Genomic DNA, 25,025 nt, shown 5'->3' with positions numbered 1-25,025 from the left:
TTGAGGTCATTAGCAGTTTCTGGTATTCCTACAAATGTTAGCTGCACAGTTTTGACACTTGTGTGATGCTCTAAATGATCTTTTATAAAACTATCTTCATCAGCTTTTTTGCCCAATAAAATTATTTTTCTTTAATTAGCTTCACCAGAAGAAATGTCTTTGATAAAACTGTCTTTCATTGTGCAAAACCTGCTCTGTGTAACCATTTATCTAGTTGGAAAAACACATTGGTAATAATGACTTCATCCATTTCTCCTTCCATTTGATTCCTGAGCATTTTTTTCTCATGCAGTCAACATATATGTTAATGCTGTTAGGCCAAGCTCACAGCTTTTATAAATTTATATGCAAACTCAAAAATAGAAGTTAAAAGTGGAGCTGGTAGAAATCATTGCGTGAATGCTAAGAAGAAATCTCAGGAAATAAATTTCACGATGCATGTAATTAATTCAGTGAAAATGTATACAGCTTGAATCTGCATTGAAAGTACATACTGGATTATGTGCGGATTATTTTGAGATATGAAATGATATTTGTCCAGGGTGTTTCTTGAACAAACATGCAGAATAAATGTGGAGGAATAACTACTTCCTATCTGTATCGTTTCCTTACCTGCAATATTTTGGCTATTTAAAAGAAAAAAATGGTTCTGATTTTTTAAAAAAATAATTAATGTATCTTAAGCATGCTGTGGAATTAACCCAAAAGATCTTATTATGAAGGTTGCACTGCTAAGGAAAGTGGTATTTCAACCTCCAAGCTATTTCAAAATTTAAAGTCTATTTTTGGTTATAAACTTAAATCTGCAATACCTTTAATTTAAAGCTCTTTGTATCAGGAGAGCAAATATTTTGAAGCCATTTTAAAATTTCTGCCTTTTTTTAGACATTCTAAAAGTCCTTATTAAAACCTTTAATCCTTTAGGAATTTTTTTAATGTTTTATAGCCCAAGGAAGGCATGGTGTCTCAAACAACTGGTTTTGCAATAGATGCTGAATGTGAATTTGTCTGACAGAATATTATGAATTTTTTCCCTGTAAACAATTTGTTATTGGTTATGAACAAATATAATTCACTCAGTGCTTCAGGAAGGCAAAATTCACTGAAAAACTGAAGTACATTTTGGCGCAAACAGGTTTTGACTTACGTGGGTTAAAAATTTCTGTGGTATTAAAAATCTAGCAGAAAAAGGTATGCAAGACCAGTGTTTGGAATGAAGAAACAAGCTGAATTTGGACAAGGAAAAGGACACCCTTTAAAATCATCATATTGCAATCTATTGGTACTACTTTGGTTTGGTATTGAGTAAGTTTTATTCAGGTATTGTTCAGAAAGTAAAGCACTGACAACACATGAGCTGGCAGATTAAATAATGTTGAGGATTTTTTTTTGACTGTGTCATACAAGCACTTATTTCACATAGGTGAGGTTCAAGAACTATTTTCAAATATAAGAGTCCTTCAGAAGGCAGAACCTCAGCAGTATCTCTTGCCTTTTGCTGAGAGACTCCTGTCATCTTTCATTTCCACATCCTCATTAAACCTTCAGCTGTGCCAGGCAGAAACATTCTGCAGATATCTTCATTTCCTCAGGGAACTTGTCCAGGTATAAAATGATCCAAAAAGCAGAAAATATATGACTTGTAAACCAAATCAGTTCCATAGTGTGGTGGACCATGTGCCTTTCCAGACTACAGTGCTTTCTTAAGCAAAAAAGGGAACAGGAGTCAGTTGCATAAACCAATCTTGCCAGAGGGACTGTTAATAAAACTGTAGTCATGCAGCTGCTGTTCAGGTATTGTGAGTGCCTATTATTTGACAACAGGCTTACCTTAGGAAAAAGGACAAGGTTCTCTTGAAATGGTCAGGAATTTCCTAAAAGAATGTGCATAAGGTTCTCTGCTTTTAGGTACTACAGTAGCAAAGTGGTGAACAGATCATATTTCTACATTGTTTTTTTTTTTTTCCTGTGAGCAGAATAGTGACTTTTATTTTAAAAACAGTACTAAACTGTACTAAATTACTAAATAATTTCAATTTATAACTTGATATGAAACAGTGTACTTTACAGAACTTTTGACAGTGCTGTATGCTTTAAATACTTGCTTGTCTTTTTATCCTAGGCTGGTATGTAACTTGCTCTGTGCAAAGTACTTATTGAATTGCAGGAGGTGTCTTCTGTAGAGCTTTTGTAAAGCACTAGAGGTTTGCTCTGGATGAAGTTTTTTCTCATTCATTAAAGCTTAGAAATGTGTGGGGGCACTGTACTACATATTCTGTGTGTGTATGAGAAAGTGTATTCAGCCTTCTTGTAAGTACCTGTCAGAATGATGCAATCATTTATGAATAGCACAGGCAGCTTGCTTCATATTCTGTACTATTCATACTCTCCTGGTTTTTTCTTGCTTTTTTTCTATGTTTAATTTTTTCTTTTCAATGTAGAGCTCTTTTTGATTATGACAAGACTAAAGATAGTGGCCTTCCAAGTCAAGGATTGAACTTCAAATTTGGCGATATTCTCCATGTCATTAATGCTTCTGATGATGAATGGTGGCAAGCACGGCAGGTAACTCCAGATGGAGAAAGTGATGAAATTGGAGTTATCCCAAGCAAACGAAGGTATGCCATACAGATGTCTGCTATTAAATATCTGATCTGATTAATTCATATTATATATATATATATATATATATATATATATCTTTGTTGTTAATTCTGTACCACATCAGCCAAAGTAATCTGTAGTGGTATTCTCATTTACTCATTGAGAAGTTTATTAAAACCCTATGTAGCCTTAGGAGATGTGTGATCAGAGAGGTTAATAAAGATGGTCCACATCCACCTTCTCTGTTCTCACTGTAAGTAAGTTGTGGTTTAATAACATTACATGTGGGTTTAATATCAGTTTAATAACCATTGATGTATGAAAAGGTGCAAAGTATGAATTAATTTTATTCAAGTCATGACATTATCATGAATTTTTTCTACCCAGAACCTGGAAAACTGGAAAATCATTCTTTGGTAGCCAGAGCCAATGGAGATGAAGTTTTTGTTGGCATACTGGAGACTCAAATAAGAGTTTAGGTGCTCTGAATCTTAATATCTGCTATTGACTGATGATTGAGGCTGTTCACTTACTGTGTCGTGTTTCCTCTTTGTGCTGTCTGGATTTGGTGGACATGTATAGCCACAAAATAGTCCCAAAATTCTTCACAGCTCATCCCTTGAGAAATAACAGTTTTCTATTAGCAGGCTTCCATTTTCTGAATGTGTCATAAGCAATAAAATGTATGGACGCCAATATACTTCTGTTGTAACAAGTGGTAACTTGAAGTTCTGGGGTTTTGCTGATTCTGACATTTTTGTGTGTTTTTTTTGGTAGAGTTGAGAAAAAAGAACGAGCCCGTTTGAAGACAGTGAAATTCAATTCCAAAACAAGAGGAGATAAAGGGGTGAGTTAATGAAGTGCTAATTACACCTGGCATTGTGAATGGTAACATTTTTTCAATGGTTTTGTGTGTGGAGAATCACTTTCGGATTTGAGTGAAAAGACTAGTTTGTGTCAAATAGAAATGAAATAATTCTGAGCACCAAAGCAGACTTTAATTGCCAAAACACTGTAAATTGTTTAAAGAATTAGCATAGAGATATATATGCTTCTTAATACTGTAATGTAGTAGGAGCTGTATATCCTAACCTAGTATTGAACAGTACCATTTCTAACAGCTCTGCACCATATGTGATTCCTGTCTCAGAACATGTGATGGGAATGAGTGGTGAGAAAGCAATGAGGCTACTTAAGTAGTAATAGGAATGTTTGTAGCCAAAATTATAGCAATTTCATAATGGCACAGCAGCAAAATTCTTTTATTGTTTTGAGGGTAAGGCTTTTTTGCAATGTTTTACCTGTTCTGAAATTTGAGAAAAAATTCCACAACCTCACCATTTCTACCAGTAGTATGTGAGTAGTAATTTCAAGAATTAGGCACATGCATTTTAGATATAAGAGTCTTCTAAAGTAATACTATATTGCCACTTTAAAAAATCTGAAATGTGCTTTAAGCTCCTGAGGAAGCTATTTCTTAAATAGTGATTATAATGCTAATTGCACTAATTCTGTAGCATTTGTTAGTTGTTATTATAAATCCCACAAATGCTTTTTAGTAATTTTTTTCAGTTACAATGTTTTCATAACTTTAGAAATCACATACATAAAATATTAAATCTTCAGTATTATTTCCTGATAGTGTAGGACTGCAAAGTATAAAGACTCTCAAATTCATATATACATCCCACTGCTACATGGCAAAGGTTTCAGTTATTAATGAAATGTCATGTTTTTTGCCTATAAATATTTGCTTAAAAGGAAATCAGTATCTCTAACTACTTTCTGATTTACAATTTTGATGCCCTGGAGATTCACTGGATTATTTGCAGTGTTTTTCTGTTTTGGTGCATTCATAGTTTGGTATTGGAACAAAACGTTATCAACTGATATGGTAATTTGAGTTTGCTTTTTAGAAGTCATATAAAAGAGAGGCTGAAATACTTCAGATTCTTTTCATTACATTAAGTAATTTTTCAAATGTTACCATGTTCTTTGAAAGATAATTGCATGGTTTTAGAGTGTGTCTATCAATAAACTACAAATAGTTAATTACTGATGTGTTTGAAGTAGCATTTTTACAAAAGCAGAGTTGGTGCACAGTCCCTGTGTACTAACAGAGCACCAAAGAAATGCATGGAATACTGAGTGGAAAAGCAACTACGCTTGCCATTGATGTAGAACTGCAGTTCTCTTTCTTTAGTAACATTTCATTTTGCAAACACTTACACTGTTCACAGTCTTTTGCTTCAGCTGTAAATGTTTTAACATCAGAGTTTCTCCTTAAAGTATTCCTCCTGTATTTGTCACGATGATACTTTTCCCAGTAAGTGGATTGCACCATACATATCCTCATGGGACATGTGCCTTCCTGTGTCTGTGTGCTAATACTCTATAAACAGGATGAAATACCAATTTTATACAGGTTTTTGAAAATTTCTACATTAAGACCTTGAAGAATAACCCTAGTAATGGCTAACTTTAAAATCCATGTTCCTTTCATTGCAAGGAAAACTAAAAAATCTGAAGCAAAAATGGTTACATTTTATTCTTGTTTGTTCCTTTCATATACACATTTATCTCATTTTCTGTGCTGCTTCTGATTTAATATATTCCTGCTTATGATGCCTGTGAATGATTGCCAGTGGGCTTATGAAAAATTTAATGCAATTACTATGCATTTTCAACTAATAAGCAAATCCTTCTAGCTTTTTATAATCATGGTATCTTTTAAAAGTAATCTTTTGGCTAATCTTTTATGCAAAATCAATATAATATTACTTTTATTTTCTCTTTTTTTTTGGCAATGGAACTGACTCTGACCATTATACATGCAGTATATAAAGTTTCTTATTAGTTCAGGAAGACTTAGTTTACAGAAAGTTAAAATAATTATTATGAAATATTTTTAAAACTATAACGGAGATCTTGATTATCTTTTATGAAGTACAATAAATCAGCTACTTATTTTATTTTAACAGTACAAATTGCACATTCTCACTACCTCAGCTAAACTGAACTATTTTAGTTTTATTGCATTTGTCTCCTTTTACCAAATAGACGGACTTGCCAAAATATAATAATTATAGATATGAGTATTACTTTTTGAATTTGTTACAGTATTTTTCAGTACACTAGCAAGGATCTTCTTTGGACATATTTCTTTGTTGTCCTTATTCTCTAGATTACATTACCCTTCCTGGTTGTCAGAAATCATTTGCAATGACTTGACTTTTGTTAGAGAAGGTCAGGAGGACCATAACATAAAAATTTGCCTGTGCCAAGTATGGTTCCTGCAGGCATATGATTGGATTGAAACTTCATCTTTTGTCTATGTGTCAGGTTGATAATTTACCAATTTTTACAGTGGAACAACAGTTCAGTCGAACACAGATGCAAGGCAATTAAAGGTTTTATGGATTTCCTTCTTAGCACAGTATTGTTATTTCCAGAGCTCAATGTCACTGATTGTGCTCCCATGGTACCATGTGCCTCTTTAACACCCTGTAATTTTAAGTAATTTATTAAAAAGTTTTGATAATGAAAATATCACTGGATGTTTAAGTATCTGCTATTGCCAAGCACATCTGTATTAAAACAGATGACCAGAAGGATTGTTAGTCCTGCAGCAGGAAGCAGCTTTTGTGTTGCACTGTAGGAAAGGAACATAACTATAGACATTCTCTTTAGGAAGGCCAAGTGCTAGTTTTCAATTGTACCAAAAAATGTGGCCTATCATTTGAAAAAGCTTTGTCCTGTTTGACCCCTAGTTTATTACTGTAATTCATTCCATACTTAATGCTGGAAGAAAGGATATGCCTTTTTGCAACTTTATTGCATATAATAGAGAAACATGAGCTCACTTTGGCTGAGGAAAGACAATTATTTGAAAGCTAATATGCTTCAAATTTTAGAAACAGTTTGTAATAGAGCCTTGAATGAAGGATTTTTTATTTTTTTTTACAATACCTTTTAAAAGATGTTTCTGTGGTGCTTTTCTTACTTCCTGCTGCACATAGGCTCTGCCTAGCTCAGAAATAAATAGTCCCCTACAGCACAGGGCCTCAAGACCCAGTTGGGTGTTTTCCTATTTTGCCATCCTTTCTATTGTAGTTTTTTCTGCAAACCAAATGACAAAAATATGGCAAATTTTATGTCTTTGCAAAACTGGTCAGATGAATCACTCATGCTTAAAGATGGAAGGCAATTTATGCTAACTTGAAGTTAGCTGTATTAGGTCTAGTACTGGGCACAATTATGATTAAAGCACTACTGTTTTATTTATACTTTAAGGTTTTTTATTGATTTGGAACATCAAATTAAAGGTGCTGTAGAAACACAATGTCTTCAGCAGAAGACATGGCAGATATTACTAAAATCTGGGCTAATTACCAAAGAACATGCCTATATAGAAATGAAAGTGCACGGGTGCACTCCATCACTTGGACAAGGAGAGCAATAATAGTTTATACTCACATGGATGTAAATGTCTGTGTATGTAACTCTAGAAATGTTTGTAGCAACTGAGATGCAGAAATTCTTCAGCAACACAAGCAGTTAATGTCAAAAGTTGCTGAACATGATCCTTGATATACAGGGTTTTTCATGTGGTAATTATAAGTGCACTCTTGAAAAACATAATTGCCACAATAAACCGATGAAATTGGTTTGTGTCTTTTGAAAGTTAATCTTGGTATTAGTATGCAGACTTACACAGAAGAGAGCAATTCCTTTCCGTGAACTTGCAATGAATTGCAATAGTAAAACACTGATACAAGTTTTGAAGCTATTTTTTTCAGTTGGTTGGTAACACCACCCAATACTTCTGATGTTGTGTTATAATATCAGCTGTTTACAAAAGCCTCAGCACTTTTTGTTTTTTTAAATACTTTGTTTTTTTAAAACCCCTAAATGAGATACTATCAGTGATTTAATTGACTTGGAGTCATTATGGTTTGGCCATCTTACAGCAGCCTAGTTTTCCACTTTCTTTTAACACTCATAGCAAGCCTAAATTTGTGAAACACCGGTGAGGCTGTAAAGGATGAACCAGCTTTCTCAATACCAAGCATGTGAAACATGGAGGATATGAGCAAAGTCATGATCCCAGTCTCTATTTCTAATGAGCTGAGAAGATGAGTGTTAACTGAGATATGCACTGCATAATGTGGTTGTAGGAGTCAGCTTCCACAAAGCTGCTGGTCTGGGCCTTTGTTCACACAGACATTAGACATCCTTTGTTTTGCCCCTCCTTCTCTTCTTCAGCAGTCATTCAATGACAAGCGTAAAAAGAACCTCTTTTCCCGAAAATTTCCCTTCTACAAGAACAAGGACCAGAGTGAGCAGGAAACCAGTGATATTGACCGTAAGTATGTGGCATTCGATGGAGAGCAAAGCACAGTAGAAGGGCCTGCTAGACTGCACTAGGGTGTTACCATGGAGACAGTTTCATGAGCTGCAACAGGCTGAGGAGCTCATGGTGCAAGTGGCAAACCAGTCTACAAAACCAGTGCAAACCTTTGTTTGTTGTTAAAATAAAACTTAACACAAGAGTATCCCAGATTGGAATAAAATGGGCAATACTGTTGACTAACTGGAGGAGATAATGGCCTACCAGTGCTGTCAGTGATGCTTCCCTGTTTCTGACTTGGAGAAGAAGGCACAGTATTGATGAAAGTATAATGGAGCTTACCAGTTTCTCAAATCAGTCCCTTTAGACTAGTTTTTCAAAGTCATTCATTCTAATTTGATTTTCCTAATGAAGAGAGTTTACTCTGATTTTCATTGTTCTTGCCAGCACTAAAAAAAAGTATATTCTCAAAATGTACTTGCATAAATTTTCTAATTCAGACCAGGTTCAAAACAGACTGTGTTCTCTGCCATTTGCATTACTGATTGCACTTCATGTGCCAGTCAAGTCAAATTCTATAGACTTATTTTTCCCTGTGATGTTCTAGGAACTGTCTCCTGTCGTAGCGCCAGTTTTATATATTACTGACAATTATTTTTTTTGTGATTGTCTTTTTATTGCTTGCCCTCTGGGGACTACTCTGCAGGAGGTCCCTGACGACATGGGATCAAAAGGCCTGAGTAAGTGATCAAAATCCTCCCAAGTTATTTTAACCTCCATCTGAAAAAATTACTACTTTTTTGGTTTTTTTGACAGATCTCTTTGAGATTGGTGCTCTACTGGCATAAGGAGGTTGACTAAAACTGGTTCATAAGCTTTTCCTAGCTTGTCATCTTTTGGAGTTTTTGCTTTCAGGAACATGTAAAGTTTATGTGACTGTCACATTAGATTTTTTTTTTTGTTGTTGTTTTCAGAAGCTTACCAGTGCTTTCTTGTTTGTCCTCAACAGTACTGTGTTTTTAATTTGGTGATTATTTTTTAATGTTACTTATATCTTGTCCTTGTATTTTTATTTATTTAAAAATAACATTTTGGCTTTTTACAGTAATAGTACAAGCATTGCTGTGCTACTTTAACTAGTAACAGTTTTCACTCCTCTCTCTAGGCAACTGATGTTTACAGCTACTTAAAGCAAACAAAACTTTTCCTTAACAAATGCCATGAGAGTTTTTCTGTCTGACTTGAACACTTAGGATGCTTTTAGACCAGCTGGAGGGCTGGTAGGAGTAACTTGACGCATTTATTGTATTTCTATTTGAATCTAATAAGATTCAAAGGTTGCTGCATACTCTTAGCAGATCTATTTGTGTGTACAGACCCCACCACAAAATGTATTAAAATGACATAAAAAAAGCCTAGACCTTGCTTTCACAGATATTAAATACATACACTGTTAGGCACTTATGCAATAGGAAAAGTAATCTCTAAAGGGATGTGGCTAAGGGTCACTAAGCATAGCATTTCTTCCCAAGGCATAACTGTAAGGCACAGTTTTTGTGAAATTACTTGTAAGGGTCAGTGTACTTCTGTCCCTGTCCTCAGTCATGAAGTGGAAATTCTAGTAGCTGTAACATTGATTTTTCATTTCTGAAATGGCTACTTTCAAAGGAATTCTTGGTCTAGACCAGAAGACTTTAGCAACCTTTATGGACTTATGGTTTAGAACATAGGATCATAAGCTGCCTTTTATGGCCTTATGATCATACCTAGTTTAAAGTTTGTAACATGGTCCAGAAATATCTCTAGGTGATTCTGTTCTATAAACAATTGGTTTCTTGTCTGTTTTTCAGCACAGACTTTTTAAAACTGCCTTACAGCACCTGATGCAAGTTGTGATACATGCTACACTGTATTTCCTCTAATATAATCCAGTATTTTCTCTACTGAGAGAAAGAGACTAAATGTAATCAATAAATTGCCTGCATAAAAGTTGAAATGGATAATCCCAAGGTTTTTATACAACAAAATTCCTCCTGAAGTGAAAACTGAAAAATTGCAGGGTTACTTGTGAATTATGAATTAGTGTACTTTTTGTAATCTTATTTTATGTGCTATTTAATGTTTTTCTTTTTATTAACATCAATTCCTTTCATATGAAATTAAGCTTGATCCTGAGAGCTATGAGAAGTACGTTAAAAGTTTTATATGCAGTATGTATTGATTTCAGCACTTTGATATGAGTATTGTCTTTCATCTGGATTATTTTTTGTCGGTTTTCTTTCTGTTTGACTCATGCCATTGGTGTATGTTCCTTATTTTTTCCCATTGTGTTGCAATTTCAGAGCATGTAACCTCTAATGCCAGCGATAGTGAAAGTAGTTACCGTAAGTGTCTTTAAGTTCTTTGTTTATTCAGAACCTTTGTTTTGTAGCTCTTTCTTTGGTTTTGTTTGTCTGTCTTTTCTGGGTATTTACATGTTAAGTAGAACTTTCCAGTCAGCTTCAGGTGAAATCTGTATTTGTGTATTTGGTGGAGTACCGCAAATCGTTCCATGTCTTTGTTTTTAAAAAACTCCATAGAATCACTGCAAACCTCCTTTATGGATATTTTTATTGTTGTCTGTGATTTTTTTAGTTCAGCTTAATTTGAATCTACTCCTATTTTTATTTTTATTTTTAAATTACACAAGCTAGCTAGACCTGTTAAATTTAAATGTAAATTTAATGCTGACAAATATAATTGTATGTAGCTGAGCTGGAATAATACTTAATGCTGGAAGTGTAACCAAACTGTGTAATCTGTTAAATAATGCTGTAGCTATCTAAAGCTTTTCACAACTGACACTCAGATTTAATATGTATATACTTCAATGAAATTACAGATAAGCAAACATGTATTTACCCTTGCTTTCAGCTCATTTATTTTGTCAAGTGTGGGTGCTTAGTATGAACTGTCTTCAAAGCATACGACACACTTTCAGTGCTGGAGTCAGTTTTGATAAATCAGCATGTTAGTTCTCTCTCTCTGAAGACATAGTGTCTTCTGAATACCACACTCTGCATAAGTTCAGTAGTGTTTCCTATTACCCCAGCTGCAGTAGCACTCCACGCTCTGGGTGGGTAATAGGCTGCATGGTGCTGCTCTACTCTGCTTTGACATGTCTTAAACCAGGGCAAGAACTTGAATCCCACTATTCATTTCCAGTGAACAGCTTCCCAGTAAGGTTGCAGTCTAGATCTAGAAGCCATGATAGACCAGAGCAGGACAATAGGAAAATGGAGGATTTGAAGATAAACATGAAAAGAAGGAGCAGTCAAAGTCATGCAGTGGTTTTCTGCTCAGCTCCTCGCTGCCTGCTGTGGAATGGGCACTGCAGAAATACATAATTTATGTCAGGATAATAAGGAAGGTGGTTCATTAACAGATACATTTATTTGGCTGCAGATCTTTTCAGAGGTGATGAGCCACATATTTTCTTCCAGATGATGACACTGAAGGAGAGAATGTATATACATGTATACAAAATACTGGTAGTGTTGCAGACTGTAATTGAAAAGAAACCAATTGAGGGAGGCATCTGTGTTCCCTGAGAATGACACAGTATTGAGCACATATGGAAGTTGCCTTTGACAAACAGAAATTTTAATCATTTTTAATGACACACCATTAAAACTATCTAACAGTGTCTGTTTCCTCATAAATTTGCTGCTTCCCTCACTTCCAAGGTTTTTCTGAGAGCTTGCTTTACTTATATTTAAAGCTCGTTAGTGGTACAACTAGTTAGTTTTTTACTTTATTGATACTTGAGAAGCCATGATTTTATTATGAATGTCATGGATTTGTTTACCTCAATGTGTAATTCTGAGCACTTTTTATTAAAATATTCTTTTAATTTCTTCTTACCGCTGTCTAATATGAAAGTTATCTTGATTACAGATGAGTACGGTTGTTCAAAAGGTTCATTCTGTTAATACTAATTTCTCCAAAGAATTGAAAAGCAGTGACAATATATACTTTTTGCCCTCAGTCCAGGGGATGCTTTTTGCTTGTTCTTATTTCTTTAGTAGTTTGCATAACTACTCTTTGACCATATAGCAATGTGACTTCTCCAAAGCAGTATCCAATTCTGTATGAGCTGGGTCTTCCATAGATGAGTTGATAGTTGGTGATTCTCTGTTCCTCTCTCTAGCCTAAAAAGGGTTCTGAAAGTATATACTGTCCTTCTAAAATCCATTTGCATGAGTAACTTTTTGAGATATTAAAATGTACAGTTTGCATGGTTTTGTGTCTGTCTTAAGGTATTCCTCACTTGCAACAATTTAGGAAATTAAAGTCTTCCTTTGTGTATTGCTGCAGGACAGTTTGAATGCAAATCTATTGCGAAATAAGAACAATATTTCTGTTAATGAAATGGTAACGTTTAGATTTAAAATATCAGTGGCATTTGCTTTGAAATAGAGAACAGATATATAGAAGCACTATATGCATTTATAAAAGCATTCATCTTCTGTTTCTACATAAACTATGGTGTAGCCTTGGTATGTTCCTTTGCCTGTTTTAAGTATGGCTTATGAACATCAAAGAATGTTCTACAATTAGACAAGTGAAATACTGGAGGACTGTATTTTCTTCAGTTCAAAGCAATGTCATGTAATTTGAGCTTGTGTCTTCAGAATTATAAATTCTCTGCTGTCACAGTTAATTTTTAGTTATTTCATTGAAAGAAATTTTACTCTTAGATATCATGTTAGACTAGAAGTAATCTTTTAGAGAGATGGCAACTGAGGTATATTTCAAATGCTTTCACTAACATTTAAAAAGCCTACAGCTGTCAAAATTCAAGATTCAGTTATTTTAGTTTCATTCACTGCTAATGTGCTTCCTGGAGCTGAGAGCAACCTGAAACATTCTTTGCTTTCAACTTTGTCTTTAAAAAATAATTGATGAAATAACAGTTGTTTAGTATATACAGTTATAGCTTTTTTGGTAGAATTAGAGTGGCTGAAGATATTTATATAAATACCAATTCACAATCAAGTTATTGGAAGATCTGTACACCCTGACATACATGGTTGCCAGCCATGTCTAAATATGGATAAAATGGCATTGTAAATGCTGGCTTCAGAGTACGGAGAACGTTCCCAAAGCGGGTGGCGTTGCTCTAGCAGTGAATGACAGCATGCATGCATTGCATCCAGGACACGTGGGGAACAGCACTTCAGCAATGCTTGAAAATTCTTCTTGTGCTTGATGTCAGCTTGACATGCCAGCATACACCAGGAACTTATTTCTACTATATGTGTCTTATGCTTTAAAGCTCAGTGTTTGGCTTAGCTTTGTGATTTTTATAATTCATCGCTCTCAAAAGATGTCCCTCATCAGTATCATTGTAATGCATATTGCTGAGCAGTGTCTGTAACATCATAGTCCATGAATTACTCAGTTGAAATACGTTGCTTTAGGAAAAAAATACATTGATATGTCTTTGCCTTTACATTTTAGGTGGCCAGGAGGAATATGTGTTGTCATACGAACCAGTCAATCAACAAGAAGGTTTGTAGATCTCGCTCAGTATAAAATAATCTGAATTGTTAGAATGCTTCCCATGCCCCTATGTACTAAGCACCGTGATAAACTTCTTCACCCTTTTTAACTTGTAACTTACTGTTATTCAAATGAATAAATCATAAAGGCATAAATTATTAAATAAAAATCTCTAAATTATTTAGTGCAGAATCCAAAGGTGTGCTACTTCAATAATTTCTTGTGTGGCTTATATGGCAGAAAGAAAATACAGTATGCCTAACAGTTTCGTCAGTGAGAACCTCATAAATTACAGTTTTCTTTTGTTTCATATTGCTATAGCATTCTCACAGCACTATTTCTCACAGCAAAAAATGTGTGAATAGATCATTTGTCTATTTACCAACTTCAACTGAAATGTCTCTAAACAGTCTCCCATTTCTGTATGGTTTTCTGATATGGCTAATTTGTTTAATAATTGCCAAGGGATTCTTTCTAGAAAAAAGTAAAATTTAATAAAATGGCAATCAATAGGAGAAAATATTTTCTTATGCTTGCATTTAAAAAATTGCTTTTTACTTATTTTCAGTGGAATGGTTTTGTCTTTTCACCTTGATTGTGATTCACTGTGTGAATATAGACACAGAATTTTTAGTGTTCCAGATCACTAGCACAGGTGCTAACAGTTGAATTACATTATTTGATACATAGCTCACTCATAAATTATTCTGATGAAAGGAATGTCCTTTGGGAATACTTATCTGTTACCTATCAAATAGGGTGTCAGTCAAAGTACATACACATCATGCATTAACAGGAATTTTGAGTGCCAAGATTCCATGTCCGGTTTCTGCAGTGAGTGGCATGGCCTAGTTGTTTTTAATAGCACTGTGGCACATTCACCTGTATAGACTTTCCACTCTGACTTGATAATCATGGCATAAAGGCCCCAGTTTATGAGGAATCTTCCAGAAGTAGTAAAAATTGTTATACAAGGCTAATAGAGACTGCATTATTTATATAATATAATTTGAAATATTAAGATATTAATAGACCCTACTAGTAACTGGGAATTGGTAGTCCCCTTTGATGTAAAGTAATTTGTGCCTTGTGGTGGATTTAGCACTGGCTAAATTCACCAGTGCACTTAATCATTTCTTGCTGTGAGATATGGATTAGGGAAACTGGAGTTATGTCACCCTCAGGAACAGCTGCTGGTCTGTGTCTGCCCCCTCACCAAGGGGCTCACAAAGGCACAAGCAGCAGAGATGTTTGTTACTTAATTAATAAGTTAATAGATATTGGATTCAAGACATTCCTCTTATGAATATAGTAATATGGTGGAAAGGAAATAGCTCTGAATCAAATGAAAATATATTTAATAGGCCAGACTTTAATTAATTGGTACTTACTTATGCAGACAGATTGAACCTAAAATCAAAATTTGTACTGCTGAAGTTATATGATCATGGCAACATACTTAGGCATTATTGTCTTAATGGTTCTTACAGTGTGATGAAAAATGATCTGCTTAAACTTAATTTTCACCAAAAACCCCTTTATTATAGATAATTAAACTACTTTTAAGAGGTATTACACTTAATTTTGTTAGGGTGTTAATAGTTACAAATAGAAACTATTACAAATAGAAACAATATAAAATATAAATAATATAAAACAATTATAAATATAAACAATATAAAATATAAAATATAAAACAAATAGAAACTATTTCTATTTGAGTTGTTTTGTATGTGAGTGCTTAATTGTGGTCTTAGAGGAAAAGGAACTTCTCCCAACACAGACACAGAATTTTATGAACTGTGCTGCTGCTGCTTAGGTGCCTCTCTGGATTGAACAGATTTTCAAACCTCTCCCATTTCCTTTTTCCATTAGAATTTAGGATGTTTGTGAAAAGGTTTATTTTTCCCAAAGGCTTCAAAATTTAAGGCTCCTTTTCAATCACTGAGAATGGTGATTTGGGAGTGAAGGTCTAACATCTTACTATGACTACGGTATTAACTGATTGATGTTCTTCAATATATTTTTATTCTCTTTAGCAGTACATATTATTTTAAGTATTAAAACCATTGCTATGTAAGCTTATTCTGATGAACTCTTAGAAGCTAACAATCATATGAGATATAACTGACATTATTTCTTTATGTTTATTAGTCAGTTACACTCGACCTGTGATTGTTTTGGGACCCATGAAAGACAGAATAAATGATGACCTGATTTCAGAATTTCCAGACAAATTTGGCTCATGTGTTCCACGTAAGTCTCAGCAAATACTATTAGCAATGTTAGATTATATTTTTTTAATTTTTTTTATAGCCATCCTCTGTTGGGTTAAAAGTTCATATATTGTTTAAACTTTATAGACCTATCTTAATATTATCAATCTCCTTGTGAAAATTTTGCAATATAAATGGGAGACTTTTTGGATATTGCAGGGGAAAAAGTCACTGGTTTTTGTTTTGCTTTAAAAACTATTGGTTTATATTTAAAGATACTACTAGACCAAAACGAGATTATGAGGTGGATGGACGTGATTACCATTTTGTCACTTCTCGAGAGCAAATGGAGAAGGATATTCAGGATCACAAATTCATTGAAGCTGGCCAGTACAATAATCATCTTTATGGAACAAGTGTCCAATCAGTGCGAGAAGTAGCAGAAAAGGTAAATCAGTGCCACTTACATTCATTTACTGAGCTGATTATATGCCTGTGCTGACAGAGAAAAAGAGAAGAACAGCAAGAAGCCATTAGGAGCATTCTGACTTTTAAAGGAATTTGTATAAAACTGGAAAAAAAGTATATTGTCATAGATGCATTTAGGGAAATAATGAAGCTTTGGAATAATGAAAGCATCATGATTAAATTGTGGGAAAAGAGCAACCATAATGTGCCCTCTCATTTAAAGAGAATATAGAATAATTGGAATTATAGGCTAATTAGCCTAGCTCACATACACAGATCATGAACTAATTAAGAGTAGTGCTGGTGGAGTTAATTATTATGATGATCCTTTTGACATAGACCTGTGCAGAAGAAAACTTGCAAAAATGTTATTCTTTGTGTGTCTCGTGGTTTTAGCTAACAAAGGGAAGACAGTAAATGTAAAGAATTCAATTTTAAAAGTATTTTTTCCATAACTACCCATACATTTTGAGGATTGACCTTACTGTTTTTATCCCAAAGCAATTTGAATTAACTCTTTCTTGCAAATTCTAATTATTTCTAAAGTCTTACTGAAGTTGAGTTGATCTGTCAGGAAAAAAGAAGGTGGGAAAAAGAAAGTGTATTTCTGAGCTAAAGTAAGGTGTTTGTCTTAAAGAAAATCTTTTGGTGAAAATTTTTTGCAAATGTTCCATGTTGAGTTCATGAGTGTTGTTCTGCTGCTTACAAATCCAGTGCATTTACAGTAGCCAATGTTATCTGATCTCTGTGAGAGAAGGACCAGCTGTTTTCTAGGTGGGAACTCACAAGTGGGGGCACTGTCAGTCTGGACATGCAGAGGGTAAGTGTGGCTAGTAATCCATGTGCCACAGGGCTGTAGTTTAGTCCTCTGGAAAACTCTGTAGACCATTTTGACCAAATGGGTGAGTATTGCTATTTCTGGCAACTGAATTTACTGGAAGCAAAACCAGGGCAAACACGGTGAGATTCTGTGGGTCAAGTTTTCTTCTCATGTCATTGCCACCATAGGGATGGAATCTGGCCCCATTGGATACAGTGAGAAAAGGGAAGGAAAGAATATTAATTACAGAATTGTTCAAGTAGATGAACAGTGCTTTGCATGGGAGGCTGAACAAAGCTGTGAAACTATCATATGTGGTTAAATGATGAAATTATTGTACAGCTTAAACATTATAAATCTATTAGCAGTTGCTTTACTTGGTAGCACAAATGCAATCCTTCAGTTCCATCCTGGACCTGAAATTGGCTCTGTCCTTTTGTCCATCTGTTGGGATCAGTAAGGTACAAAATTGCTATGAATCTTTCATAAATGGACATGAAGAACAAAGTATTACCAGATGTCTCCATGCAGTTAAATCTCTTGCACAGGCACCATGGGACTTTGGGTAGATGCAGCATTTTCTCAGTTGCAGCTAACATTATTTTTCTGGGAAACAATGGACTGTCCTTCAGAACTTTACTTCAGAATCATGACAGGGCTGCCAACTGGTTGATCTGGATTCTTGTGACCTTGTATTCTTTTCCATTTTGCTGAAAAGATGAGTCTTTTCAATGGGTTTTATTGCTGGGATGCAGAAGATGATTTCCACATTTTCTATAATCAGTTTAGGAGAAGACAGAACAGAAGTGACTGCTGTTACCCCAAAAGAACCAGACACAGTATTCTTAAAATAGCCTTCAGTTGTGTTCATTTGCCCATGCTTCCAGCTGATCCCTGTCTCTCTCATTTCCTTACCCACAATGGACACAGCTAAAGATGCTTTCTGATGTTGTTGTTCAGTTACAGAAGGCACTGGCTGCTGTGCAGGGCTTCTCAATCAGAAGCAGTGCAAGTATAGAACTAAAATATATAAAATAACTATTCTAAATGCACCGTGCAAAAAGCAAAATAGCTTCCCTGGATGAAAATATGTCACAATGTACTTGTGGTTTTTTTCCTTGTCTTTCAAATCTTCACTTAAAAAGAATTTTCATATCCTTTTTCCTTTGGAATTGTCAGCAGTTTGCAAATCCCTGTGTCTCAAGGCCACAGTCTCTTAATGCACATCATTGTTGATTTGGAATAAACTGTCATGGTTATATCCCATAAGGTCCAGCACAAGAACTGGCTGTATCCAGCCCTCCACCCTTTGGCTCCTGGCATAAGTTGTTGGGCCAAACACAGCAAATAATGTTTCATTTGAAAAATAGTAATGCTCTTAATTCTCAGTTTTTGTAGCATGTGCCACATTTAAAGATGCGGACAGATCAACACATGTAAAATTCTCTGCTCGGACATACAGACGCCTTTTTTAAATGTTACCAGCTGGCATCCAGACCCATGGACTGGATCTGGAAATCAGCTATCATCAGACATATATATTGTTCATGCAGGAAAAGCACTTAGCTTTAAAAATTCCTGAAATAAAATTCTGATTTTGTTGGGAAAGAGATAAAATGTAAATGATCCTAGTTACTTCTTCTGCGAGGAAGCAGAAGCATGTCAGTAATTTCAGACATTCCTTCAGGAATGATGTCCCAGCAGTTCAGGAATGGTGTTGTATGGTATCAGTAACCTTTGGTTATATGGTACTTATGGGCTCACGGATTTTTGGCTCACGGATTTCTGCAATTCACATTGGTCTCTTGCTAAAGACAAAGCTTTTCTTAAAGTAGTCACCTGAGAGTGGTTTTCTGTTCCTCTTCCCCTGTACCCTTCTAGAAGGACAGTATGCAAAATGAATCCTATGCTGCTCAAAAAGGAAAGAAATAAAAATGTGTGAGGTGGAAATGAGCATATCTGAGATGAAAGGAGCTGAGAACATGAGGAGCCTTTGAGATGAAGCTGAAAAATTCTTTATACTGCGAGAATAGAGAGGGGGAGGAAAACAGCCTTACCACACTGTCTTCCAGCTGCTCAGAGAACAGTCAAGTTCTATTTGTTTCTCAAGAGATGAACGATAAAGTAACACAAATAAATTGCATTCACCATCTCCAGTATGGTTTTTCTACTGGCTGGTACCTGGGGGAGGGAGAGGGCTTGAGTGGAGTTCCACCTGAATATGGTGGCGTATTTTCCTGCCAGGAGAGGTGGGCAAAGCCTCAGGTATGCCAGTTAAGTCATCTGGCTACTCTGTAAACTGCATCTGACATGGCCACGTTCCTAAACCACCCTCAAATTAGTACCAAAACGAAGCAAAATAAAAAATGTTGGTGGTATGGTTGAAGTCCAGCTGTTCCACTACACAGTTCTGCATTGCTGCACAGGCTGCAACCTGTGATGAAGAAAGGAAGGAAGGAAGAAGGGTCAAGAACATCTCAAATGCTGTGTGATCCAGCAGAGGAAATTGGGGGTTTGTGCCAAAGTGGTGAAGTAACAGTGTAATTGATGCAAATACTCTTGTTTTCTCTTCTAAATTATATTATGCTACTTGTGCCTTAAACTTTGCTTAGTGCCATTTTCCCTTCTCTCTCACTTTTTAGGGTAAACATTGCATTCTTGATGTTTCTGGTAATGCGATCAAAAGGTTGCAGATTGCCCAGCTGTACCCCATCTCCATTTTTATTAAACCCAAAACAGTGGAAAATATCATGTGAGTAAAAGTAAAGTACCTCAGGCTAAATTGTTTGAGACTTGTTGTATTTGAAAAGCCTACCGCAGGTTATATGCAGACAATTGTAATGTTTGCATTTTAAATAATATTTAATTCCCTGAGTTTAATTTTTAGGGACTTTAAGATGGGGCTTCTAATCCAAATTAAAGTGCTTGAAAATTAATGTCATTGTGTTAAATTCAATCCAACATAATGCCAGAACAGCTCATTTCCGCTAGTCTTTGTTTGCTGTCTTTAGGGCTTAACTCTTTTATTAGGATTAATACTCAACAGTTTAAAACTTTAAAGACTCCAAGTATTTGATAGAGGTTTAAAATATGTATAATGTTTTCACTTTCAGGGAAATGAATAAACGCTTAACAGAAGAGCAAGCCAGGAAGACATTTGAGAGAGCCATGAAACTGGAGCAAGAATTTACTGAACACTTCACAGGTGTGTTTTGCTTGTCACTGCTCAGTTCCTGGAGTTAAAATTTTATTGCTTGCTGTAAAAATAGTATTTGCCTAACCACTGAGATAGTGAGCTTTGTTTTTCAGATGATCTGTGATTACTTTGAGGTATAGAGCCATCTTAGTATCTCTACACTGATTTAATTTTGATCAATTAATTTAATATAAAAAATATACAGACATTTACTGTGAGCTTAATTTAGGTTTTAAAAATTCTAAGACTTTCTATCATTTTTCTTGGTATTGAAATGCAGATGTTTGCTTTGTTGGTGTCTTCTACATTTACATTATTTGCAGACTGGAAATTGCTCAGCAAAGCTGCTTGTAGGAAATTGTTAATTACCTTTTTTTTTTTTTATTGGGCAAATGATCAAGCATGATGGTAAATGAGACCTCAGAAAATTGAACATACACATATACATATTCCTTACTTAGGGAATCAAATTTGTGCATGCCATGGGCCTCACTGTAACAGCAAGGGATGGACTGCAGTCACTCAAACTGTGCTCATTCTTTGTGTTGTGGCTTCTAACATGGGGAGGTTGAAGTCATGACCTTCAGGAGCTTGGAATTGAACCCACCCTATTCCTAACCTGACAGACAATTGCTCCTTTCCCTTTTGCAGTGTTTCTGTGTTTGCTGCCCCATTCACTTGTTTTCTATGACATGACTTTTGCCCAGTTCTTCTCCCATATTTATGAGGGTAGAGCTGTGGATGCAGCCGTCTGCTCCAGCTGGGCAGAGGCACAGGATGGCATGGTGCCTTCACAGAGGAGGAAGATAGAGGAACCAGTAAATTCCCTGCCCAGTCTTCCTGCTGCCTTGTTCCCTGCATTTTGTGCTGCACAGTTTTCAGTTTATCCCAAGACTGGACCTTACTCTTCCTATAGCTCTCTATCTTGTCTGCACCCAGGAAGTCATGGGACTGTCAACATATCTTGAAAATTCCTCCTATTATAAATCCCTTACCAAAAGGCTTACAAATGTGTCCAGTTTGTTGTTCAGAAAATGAATGAGTTTATTTTAATCATTATCAATTATTAGTTAGGAGCTGGTATTCCCGCAGGCTGTCTCAGGGCATTACATAGGACACTTTCCCAAGAAATTAAGGGACATAAATTATGATGTTTCAAAAACGTAAAAGACTTTGTGAGCACTCAAGTGTTTAGGTCCATGATTTTTTTCCAGAGTATAAGACTTGTTGACAAAGGAAAATGGTCAGACTTCTCTCCTTGATAATCTCATTCAAGCCAGAAATTCTTTTCTGAATCTGTTTAAGATACTTGAAGCCATTACAGATCCCAGTTAGAGTTTGGAGGCTGCCACCCATGTGAGTTAGGTGGTAAAACAGAAAGTGTGAGTGCTCTCTACTCTGTTGGAAAATACCACATCATGTGTGGTAACTGAAACCAACTTCATCAGCAGGTTCTGCTTCCACAGACTTTAACTTTACACTGAAGCACATGAAAAGCACATCCTTCTTCAGCTTTGAGGTTACTGAGGTTTGGAAGAGGTGTGGTTTAACTTAGCTGGAGAGAAGATGCTGAAGCTCATGGCCTATTTGCCTTGCAAAGACATTTCTAATTCTTTCTTATGCACTTTTGTGCTGTGAACATTATACCTGGCCTATAACAATGGAGCAGCCTCCTTCCACAGACAGTGCAGCTTTGGGCTGCAGATGGGGAGAAGGGTTTTAAGAGATAAGAATGGAATGGTAGGAATAAAAGGGAACTAATTTGCATAAAAGCCAAGCCCAGAAGTAGCAGTACTCTATTAATGCACAGAAGAGTGAGTCTGACCTGCCCCCAAAACTGTCTTTCATGCTAAATTTTACTTCTTGGATTATTGACACTGAGATTGTGACACTAATTAAAAAGAAGTTGCTGTCTCAGTGATTGCTCTTCCAGGCTGAAGTGTTGGTAAGAACAGCTCAAACTTCATCTTCATTTTCACCAGACCATACTTTATTCTGATATGTCAGAACACATCCATATTGGCTCATTTCTAATTAATTTCTAGCCTTGGCAAAAATACCTCAGCTAACATGATAGGAATGAGTATCAATTGCACTTTTAACTGTATAAGGAAGCCTCTTGTCTATAAAACTTGAATCTGTTGTCTGGACAAAACCTCCATGAGTTTTTAGCCAAAAGCAAAGGTAGAGCTAGGTAACCTGTCAAGGTCAGCCAGCCTTGCTGTGCAGCTTCAGGATCAAGCTGAGGAGTTCACCAGCCTGTGAGGACACAGCCCTGTCTTGCTTTGTGCTGGAAACACAAATGAAAGTTGGGCCAAAAAGAATACTGGAGGATGTGAATTGACTCAGGCAAATTGGAACATGTGGCTAGGAAAAGGTTAAAAAACTCATCAGTTGTATGTAAATACTTGGTAGGACAGTGGAAGCCACTTCCTGCTCCCAAGGAAGTGCTTTGTGTGTCCTGCAGTAGCAGCACAGAAACCAGGGGTGTACACAGGTGTCTGTTCCTTCAGCAATCACAAATCCTCCTGCCACTCTGAGGAGAAGGAGCAGCTTTGTGTGGAGCAGCCTGGTTTCTGCACGGAATGAGGAGGGATGATTGCTGATTGCCACATTTTGTTTTGCAGCTATTGTCCAGGGAGACACTCTGGAAGAAATCTACAACCAAGTGAAACAGATCATAGAGGAACAGTCTGGTCCTTACATCTGGGTTCCAGCAAAGGAAAAATTATGAAAACAGATTTTTATTTTTCATTTTCTAACTGACATCACCTACGACATCTGACGACTCTTAAGCCCTTCCAGTGGAGCCTGCCTCTAGTTCTTTCCAGCGTGGTTCATACCCTAACCATCACATTCTGCAGTTCCCATAATGCTTTACATTTGATGTCTCTCTTAGTTTAAATAATTTGTATTATTGTGTGTTGTTGGTTTGCCATTTTTCAACCATAACAGTGGAATGGCCTGACCAGCTATTAGTTTAGGGTGGGGGTGGGAGGGAATTGCTTGGTAAAAATTCCTTAATGTTTAAGGGAAAGTAACATTCAAAGATTTTTCAAAAAAAAAAGCTTTATAGACATTCTTTTAAAATTTCATAACAATTGAAAGAAAAGTTGTATTCAAGGAAGTTGTAAATTATGAGTAACTTTGCACGCTTAACTTTAATAGCATGGTTTGGTCAGGGCAATCAATTTCAGGTTTTATTTTCTGAGTTCAGTCCTATTGTCACGGTATCTTTTTTTCTTTCCAGGCAGTTAGAAAGAAACTTTCCAATTTTGAGTTAGCATTTTCATTAAGTCCCATTACTACTCCTAAAGGGATACTCATTTTCATAATTTCATACGGATATTCTTATAATCTATTTTTTCATTTTTTGCCAATAAAATTGCTAGGGACAAAGATGTGTAATGTTTTTAATCTTCCTCATGAAACACTATTTATAGTGTGTTACAGAAATTCTTTATAGATAATGGTCATCACACTTTTTGAGCCTAAAAATATGTTTAGGTGCTAGGAAACCTTGTATTTTTCAGAGGAATGCCAAATTTCCATTGGCAGTAATTCAGAAAACAGCTGCAGAGATGGTCATTAGGGCAGTGAGAGAATGATTCATAGCCTAAAAATGTGTGTGTTCTTAGGGGTCAGATTTTAATGAATATTTTACCCACAATAACTGCCTATTTTGTTATAATAAATATATATATATTAAACTTTCTTTAACTAAACTCTGTAACTATGGGAATTATTTTCTTTACATAGTTGCGCACACGTATAAATATATATATAAAAAATATATATTTTTCTTTTACCACCTACTCCTAGCTTTTTGTTTTGAATAAAAATAAGAAACCAAATTAGAATTTACCTTCCTTAATCATGGAAAAATCAAATGGGCTGTGATGGCTGGGCATGAAGTCCAGGGAATATTAGTACAAGAAAAAAACACATGCAGGTTCTCCTCTTTTCTACGCAATTCTGGATGTTTGTCTTCCCCTGTCCCCTTTGTAATATGCATGTCTTAACCAAAGGGAGAATTCGGAGTCAACAATATATTTTTTTTTCTGTATGTGTTCGTCTTGGATTGCACAGGCACAAGATCTTCCATTTGCAATGCACAAACTTCTGTGCTGAATGTTATGAATACGTTGTACCAAAATCTTCAATAACGAAATTCTCTAATTCCCGTATTATTTGGTACCTGCCATTGCTTGTTTGCAACTGATTGTTTTTGAGAGGGATGTACTTACAGCAGTCATGGGGCAGTCACACAGCCAAATCAGCTTTGGTTTGTAAAGAATTATCAACACAATTATCCATTCCATTTGTTAGAAAGAGGAGAACAGCTAATAAACTTTATTGTACAATATATTTGTCAAGTGTGTTTTTAATTATGATAAATACAGCTGTTGTAGCACTTTAAAATAATTGACTGAGACTGTAAATGAAAATCAGGTGTTAGAGAAACACTGGTGGCCACATTGGGGCTACTGAAGTTGCTGCATTAAAAGCAGGTTTAAACTTGTGACACAATTATTGCTGTTGTTACATGGGATGTTAATGCCACTTAGAGGAATTTAAGGTTGCTGGTGCATGCCTCAAAAGAGTTTCTGGTTTTCAAGATCTGGGAAATCATGTGTGCTGCCTTTCTGAGAATTCCTGCCCTTGAAAGTGCATGGTGTACTGGATTGATGCAGCTTTTGATAAATAATGTCATAAATTTTTAAGGCAGCTAGAAATATACTGTTTTCTCCCTCTTTGAAAGGGACTGTTTGAGGTGTCTTGTGAAACATCTTAAAAGAGCAACTCTAAAAAAAATAGAAGGATATG

The 25,025-nt window shown here is 35.6% G+C and overlaps 1 protein-coding gene across 12 annotated transcripts in view; it reads left to right on the top strand.

Annotated features, from left to right (window-relative positions):
* Nucleotides 1–24,562, top strand: part of DLG1 (discs large MAGUK scaffold protein 1) — a 149,528-nt gene extending 124,966 nt beyond the window's left edge. For 4 of the 12 annotated variants that reach the window (XM_058843757.1, XM_058843754.1, XM_058843759.1 and 1 more), the window contains 10 exons: nucleotides 2,442–2,618; nucleotides 3,382–3,451; nucleotides 8,661–8,694; nucleotides 10,297–10,338; nucleotides 13,457–13,507; nucleotides 15,653–15,754; nucleotides 15,990–16,162; nucleotides 19,645–19,754; nucleotides 20,116–20,207; nucleotides 22,826–24,562. In XM_058843757.1, coding sequence (XP_058699740.1) covers nucleotides 2,442–2,618; nucleotides 3,382–3,451; nucleotides 8,661–8,694; nucleotides 10,297–10,338; nucleotides 13,457–13,507; nucleotides 15,653–15,754; nucleotides 15,990–16,162; nucleotides 19,645–19,754; nucleotides 20,116–20,207; nucleotides 22,826–22,932 — 958 coding nt within the window. In that variant the 3' untranslated portion in view covers nucleotides 22,933–24,562. Of the gene's footprint in view, nucleotides 1–2,441; nucleotides 2,619–3,381; nucleotides 3,452–7,869; nucleotides 7,970–8,660; nucleotides 8,695–10,296; nucleotides 10,339–13,456; nucleotides 13,508–15,652; nucleotides 15,755–15,989; nucleotides 16,163–19,644; nucleotides 19,755–20,115; nucleotides 20,208–22,825 lie in introns of all 12 variants that reach the window. The other 8 variants (XM_058843755.1, XM_058843750.1, XM_058843758.1 and 5 more) reach the window with 4 other exon arrangements.
* The last annotated feature ends 463 nt before the right edge of the window (nucleotides 24,563–25,025 follow it).

The sequence above is a fragment of the Poecile atricapillus genome, chromosome 8, assembly GCF_030490865.1.
Source record: "Poecile atricapillus isolate bPoeAtr1 chromosome 8, bPoeAtr1.hap1, whole genome shotgun sequence".
NCBI lineage: Eukaryota > Metazoa > Chordata > Aves > Passeriformes > Paridae > Poecile > Poecile atricapillus.
This window is presented reverse-complemented; position numbering and strand designations above follow the sequence as displayed.